Source organism: Octodon degus, unplaced genomic scaffold (genome assembly GCF_000260255.1).
Source record: "Octodon degus isolate 3935 unplaced genomic scaffold, OctDeg1.0 scaffold00177, whole genome shotgun sequence".
NCBI classification, from domain to species: Eukaryota; Metazoa; Chordata; class Mammalia; order Rodentia; family Octodontidae; genus Octodon; species Octodon degus.
In genome coordinates this window covers 2,557,516-2,564,456 of record NW_004524753.1, presented here as the reverse complement: position 1 = coordinate 2,564,456, position 6,941 = coordinate 2,557,516, and the positions used below count along the sequence as shown (strand labels likewise).

General features: G+C 36.1%; 1 protein-coding gene across 2 annotated transcripts in view; it reads left to right on the top strand.

Annotated features, from left to right (window-relative positions):
• Fam169a (family with sequence similarity 169 member A) overlaps nucleotides 1–6,941 on the top strand; it is a 78,768-nt gene that overhangs the window by 56,614 nt on the left and 15,213 nt on the right. For both annotated transcript variants that reach the window (XM_023703660.1, XM_004643486.2), the window contains 3 exons: nucleotides 2,893–3,021; nucleotides 3,674–3,786; nucleotides 6,547–6,586. In XM_023703660.1, coding sequence (XP_023559428.1) covers nucleotides 2,893–3,021; nucleotides 3,674–3,786; nucleotides 6,547–6,586 — 282 coding nt within the window. The remainder of the gene's footprint in view (nucleotides 1–2,892; nucleotides 3,022–3,673; nucleotides 3,787–6,546; nucleotides 6,587–6,941) is intronic.

The window sequence follows — 6,941 nt, the reverse complement described above, 5'->3', positions numbered from 1 at the left end:
ACTTTGAAGCAGGACAGTCCCACAATATTCCTTTTCCTGTCTCTTGCTTTCATTCACCACCCCCTTCTTCTTGAACATCCACCTACCCAAGAGACATCATAGCAGTAACTGGCATGTCATGACAAGCCGCCCATATTCAGAATACCAGAATGACAGGCATTCCAAACATGAAACTATTACAACCTTCACTTTCTTCCAATACTTGTGGGCATTTTAGGAAAGACTATAGTGCCTTACATAGCAAGCTTTAAAAAATAGAGGTAATTTGTTCATTTCACAAATAGCTAATGAGTACCACATATGGATGGGTTTGGTTCCAGATTACAGCAGTTGATTACTAAACATCAAAAGTTGGTTTACATATTATATAGTCACATGAAATAAGACCAAAACTCTCTAAAACTCAGTTACTATGTAATTTTATGTTTAACCAATTCCGTCCCAAAATATAGGCCCCTGACTTTAAAAATTAAAAGAATTATAAATATTTGTTGAAATTATTACAGATTGCACATACGAAATCTGAAAATCCATAATCTGAAGGACTACAAAATATGGTTGTTGAATGCTGACATAGTGTGATGTGAAAAGTTACCAAGTGACCATGAAACTGCATGTACTGAGTTATTAAAAATATTGTATGAAATTACCTTCAGGCTGTGTGCATAGAGATTTATTTAGTATAAATGAATTTTGTTTAGACTTGTATATCATCTTCAAAATATCTCATTACATTTGTTCAGATATTCCGAAGACCAAATATTCCTGCCACATCAGTGTTTCTGATTAAGGATATTCAATTTACACCTTAAATTTTATTTTGAGTGATGTGGTAATTGAAATACTTTTTGGGGGCCGGGGAGGTGGCTCAGTAGGATAAGCGCTTGACTGGCAAACGCAAGGATCTGAGTTCAATCCCCCATTCCGCAAAAAAAAAAAAAAAGAAAAGAAAAAAGAAAAGAAATAACCTTTTGGCCAGTCATGCTAACGCATATCTATAATACCAGGATTTGGGAGGCAGAGGCAGGAGGATTACTGTGAGTTTGAGGCCAGTCTGGACTATATAGTGAGAGCCTGTCTCAAAAGCTTTTTTAAAAAAACTTTTATTTATTTATTTATTTGATAGATTCATTCTTTTTAAAAATTTTTTATTTATTTATTTATTTGATAGATTCATTCTTTTTAAAAATTTTTTATTTATTTATTTATTTAGTGTGTGTGTGGCCAGCTCAGCCTACCAGGGGGCAGGGCTGGCTGACATGTGGTGCTGGGGGATTAAACTGCCGTCCCTGTGCTTTGCTAAGCTTGTTCTAAATAGGTGCTTTCGACCACTGAGCCATCTCACCAGCCCCATGTCTGCATCTTGTATAACAAATAACCACTAGGAAGGCAGTATGCAATGTGTTAATTATTGGAACTGTCCTGCCAATTGTAAAAAAAAATGTGGGTTGAGCATCAATGTTCTAAAATCTACAACTTTTTCAGTGGGTTCAGAGCATTTTGGAATTTGGTTTAGGCATGCTCAATTAGTAAAGGCTGCAAGTGATTTCACATTTGGAAAAAAAAATTCCGAACTCTGATACACTTCTGGTCAGTATTTTGGATGGGAGATACCCACCCATACAGCGCTAGTTGTAGACACTGCTGTTCTCTTTTCGTGCCCTCCCTAATCTCATTCCTCTTTCTTCTTTCTTCCCCAGAGATACTTTCCTGAAGTTGCTATGTATCCTTCCTACTTATATGTGGTGTCACATATAAGCATTATAATGCTCTTAGTGTACTTTTTAATTGATTTAAAATTCTTTATTGTATTCAAATATATACACATGTAATATTTATAATTTCCAGATGAGTTATACTCAGTGGAATGACACACTCACAGTCTTGTGTACCTATCACCACTATCTGTATCCCAACTCACTTTCGTTATCCCCACATGAACTTTCTGCCTGTTACACGGTAACCTTTCTTTCCTTTTTTTTTTTTTTTTTTCTTCCCTGTCTTTTTGTAACCTTTTGCTGCTCTGTGTTTCTGGATTTTCCTGTTGTAGGTACATCAGCTAAATGGAGTCATTTTAAAATTGCCTTCCTGTGTCTGGCTTATTTTACTAATGTGATTTTTTTTATTTTATTTTTTTAAAGTGTAACACATAGTGTGTATCAAAATTTCATGCACTGTTGGTGTGGGTGTAGATGTGGTGCTTGGGCTCCAAACCAAGTTCTTTCATGTGTTAGACAAATGTTCTACCTCTGAGCTATATCGCTCAGGCTTCATTCCTTCTTACTGCTAGATAGTATTTCATTGTGTGAAATGACTGTATATTTTGGTAATCTGTTTATGTGTTGAGGGTCATTTGTGCTTCTGCATTTTGGCTGTTGTATCACTGCTGTAAACATTGCTTTGCAGAATTATGAGTTTTTGTTTTTGGTTCTTTTGGTTATCATACTTGAATAAAATTGCTGGTTCACATGTAATTCGTTAACTTTTTGAGAAACTGCCAAATTATTTTCCACAGTGTTGTGCCATTTTGTTTGGTGCATTTTAAAACTATATGTAACACTTTTATACATATACTGACTTGCTTTTGTAGATGTATCAGTGTTAAAACTTTGATAGTGGTTCTACACATAAATGAGACTTTTTATTTTGGCGGAGCTGGGGATTGAACTCCGGCCCTTGCGCTTGCCAGGGAAGAACTTATTCCACTGAACCATCTCCCCGGCTTAAAGGAGACTGCTGTGTTCTTTTCTGGAGTTGCTTTGGTAGTGTTTGGGTCCTTTTTGGCAGTGTAGTGGTAGGGTAATGCTAGCTTCATTGAATTGGAAACATCCCCTCTTCTGTTTTTCAAAACGGTATTGGAGATTTCTAGGAAATTCTAAATGTGTTTTACAGCATGCAAACAGTACTTTGAAAAGTATCCAGGAGATCATGAACTCCTTTGGGAAATTGAAGGTGTTGGACACTGGTATCAGAGAATACCAGTCACCAGAGCATTACAGAGAGAAACACTTAAAATCACAGGTAAGAATGTTTCTAGTTTGAACATGTTCCAATTTAAAAAGTAGCATTTAACACATAATGGTTACACCAGAGCAGTGATACATTATGTGATCCTTTTGCTTTCAGACCCACCTGTCTGAAGTTTAAATATTTATTATGTATTAATTCTTGAATCATTAACAATAAAAGGACCTAGCAGAGCTCAGGGAAATGTAACAGCCCTGTAGGAATTGACAAATAACAAAAAAACTTGAATTGACTAGGCATGGTGGCACATGCCTGTAATCCTAGCCCTTGGGAAGCTGAGGCAGGAGGGTTATCACAAATTCCAGGTCAGCCTTGGCTACATAGTGACTTCGAGTCCAGTCTAAATTGTACAGCAAGACCCTGTCTCAAAACAACAATGAAATTAAAACAGATTATTGAATCAGCATATGCTAGGCTTCCAGAGACTGGAGTGGCCTCTCATCTCAAGTGCCTCTTCCTAACATCATTCAGTACTTAAACTAAGTGTTTAAGACTTAGGATAATGGAGCGGGTTCATTATGAGACACACATAGACTTTCAGTAGTGAACCTTTTTCTGTCTAGGGTGTTCTAAAATCAGTACAGTGTTACAATTAAAACCAGGAACTGATTGGGTTACACTTAAAAGTATTTTTTTCTGCACACAGCAATTTCTCACAGTGAAGCAAGAAGACCTGTGTCTGGAGAATATGGTCTTGTAACTGTTGCAGAATATGAAACAGGATCTGAAGACAATCAGTCTAATGAGATGCAGCTAACTGTAGGTGTACTATATGTTCACCATTGGAAGTAATGATGTGGCTGTTTATTAGAAAGTGGATCCCGTTTATATTTGTTTTAAATGTTGTTCCTTTAGCAATGTTAGGTAACTTCAATTACATAAAGGTTTTTTTGCATCTTTTGTGGATTAGTAAGGACTTAGTTTTTTTCTTTTTTTGAAAGATTAATAGTACTACAAGCTAATTAAAGGCAAGTTAGAATATACATAAAATATAGAACATGATAATATTGGTAATCTTGCTGCTCAGTGAAATTTTTTATGTGTGTACTTAATGTTATATATTAAGAATGTGTATGTGTACAGATTTTATTTTGTCCTCTAATACTGCTCTGTTTTCTCTGTTAACATAATGAAAGAGTTTCTCATATTTGAAAACTGTTTTAAATCACTTTACTGTTTTCAATCATGATTGTTAAATATTCTATTACAATGCCATCATATATAAATCTCATTTTATCTAACATAGATAGATGACTTATATTTGAACATTTTTTTTGTAGTCCAGACTGAAGCGCATTTGTACATGAGTCTTTTTGCTTATGTAATTATTTCCTTGTGTATATAAATGTCCAAAAGTATAATTAAAAGTAGCTTAGAGATTATGAAGTTTTTGTGGGAGGTTTGAGGCTCTGTGCTCTAGGTGTCTGCTGAAAGACATTTTGCCTGTGATAGGTATCCTACAAGGATAAGGGACATCTCACTACTCAATTCACTGGATTGACCAGATTCTTGTCAAGAATTTGTGGAACTTGATGTTAACTTAAAATAACGGTCTCCCTGCTGGATTTCCAGAAATCTCTTTTTATGCAGGGTTTGGTCATGATGTTATTTATTACAGTCATAGCTCTGTACATGCATAGCTGAGTATGTTTTTAAAATGAATATTAAATGTGTTTAAGTATCCATGCATTTCAGAGACCCACTTGGGGCAGCAGTACTTTTGGAAATTATTTATGCTTACTATTGTATTTGCATGACAGTTTACTCTCTTATGAAAAAAATGTATGTTTTTAAGAATGAGTAATACAAGTATATAAAGGATTTTTTGTTTTATTTTTTCTGTATGTAGAACTTCAGGCTTCAGAATAAGCCCCTGTTCTTTTTTCTATTACTGTCTAAATTCCTTAGGTATATAGATTCATTTAATAGTAACCAGATAGACTAAAATCAAGGAAAGTTGAAAAACTGCTCTTTCCTTATATATAATAGAGGCAATGATTTTGTTTAAAATAAATCAGTAAATGTGTGATGGATGGTGGTTTTTATAATGGAAGAAGTACTATCTATGATAAGCATTGGGCATACATAAGTATGGTTTTTATGCGCATGGGGAAACTAGGTGATCCATTGTTGCATTGTTTGAAACATGACTAGAGGTGTACAGTAGAGGAAGACTTGTAATAGGGCTGGGGAGATGGCTCAGTATAATAAATGCTTGCCTGGCAAGCGCAAGGGCCTGAGTTCAATTCCTGGTTCCGCCAAAAAAAAAAAAAAAAAAAGAAAAAAGACTTGTAAAGGGTAGGTAGGGGTTCTGTGGCAAGGATTAGTATAGCATTTCAGAGGAAAGCACATGAAAAACAGATGTGAAGGGAAGTGGCAGTATGAGTGATACTTGTTATTGAGGAGTTTGTAAGTTTGTATTCTGTGCATTAATAAACCATTAAAGTTTTTAAAATTATGGGTGGCACATTTTATGATTTGGAAGCATTATTCTGTCTTTAGGGTGGAAAGGTTTATTTATTTTTATTTTTTTATGTTAGTTACACAGTCTCACTACACAGCTTAGACTTTTGATCCTCCTGTTTTTAGCTTCCCCAGCGCTGGGATTAAAGGTGTGTGCTACCATGCCTGGACTGGGTCACTTGCTCAGTGTACCTCAGGGGCAGGGCTGGCATGGCGTGCAGGACTAGGGATCAAACCTTGGTCCTTGCACTTGGTAAAGCAGGCGCTTAGACACTGAGCTCCCTCACTAGTTCCTAGGGTGGAAAGGTTTAGATAAGCTGTGGTTTAAGGCTTGTGAAATCATTCAGGTTAAAGATAATGAACTCCTGAACTAAAGCACTGGTAATACAAAGGACAGGACAGCTCTGAGCCATTCTTCAGTTGGAATTGACGGGCTTTGTGAGTGATTGATGAGAAATAGGGAGAAATCATCACTGCCTCATAGGTTTCTGCTAGGACGACCTAATTACTGATCATGGGGATTCACCTAGAACTAATCATGGGGAACAGTTAGGTTCATTTGGGGAGAGGTTGGATGTGAAATTAGACGGGGCATCCATTGGGGATATTTCTTTGGAAATATCCCAAGAGTTTTGTAACTAGAACAGAAGTTGTGGAACAGCACAGAAGTTGTGTGTTTGGATCAACCAGTAAATAAATCTTGAACTAGAGAGGTGAAAAATGAGCCAGTGGCTGAGGACAAAATATCAGGAAATTCCACTGTAACCCTGTACATACTAGATGTTTAGATTCTTAGACTCTCATACTGTACTTAGTAACGTAGCCTATTCATTTTTAAAGTAAATTTTGTTTGTTTGTTTATTTTTTGGCCGCACCGGGGATTGAACTCAGGCCCTCGGGCTTGTCCGGGAGCACTTATTCTACTTAGCCATCTCCCCAACCCCTTAAAGTAAATTTTAATGAAATTTGAAAGGTTAATTTTTTTTGGTCAGTGAAATCATAGGAGAAAGACAAATAGCTTAAGATGTTGGATTTTAATTTGTATCTCTCTCTTAGATTGATTCTCTGAAAGATTCCTTTGCAAGCACTTCTGAAGGTAAGAAATTGAACTTATTATTAGAGTTTGAGATAAGATTAAGGATGGGTATAGAATAAGTGGGAATTTTTACAGCTCTCAATCTAGCTCTGGTGCTAATGCCATCACTTTCCTTGAATGCTGAGGATGCTGTTGTGTGCCGCTCCCCCTCGTTTCCATATCTATGAAATAGGAACAGTGGTCTCTATGTTATTGCCCAATTCATTGGGAGACACTATAAATACAAAAAGAGAAACACTTTCCAAAGCTCAGGATTAATGGAAGCATGAGGAATAAATACTGATGGTTATTTTATATTTCTGAAAATGACATTCACATTGTTTTCTTAGTTTGATATAAGTAAGGGAACTTGAGG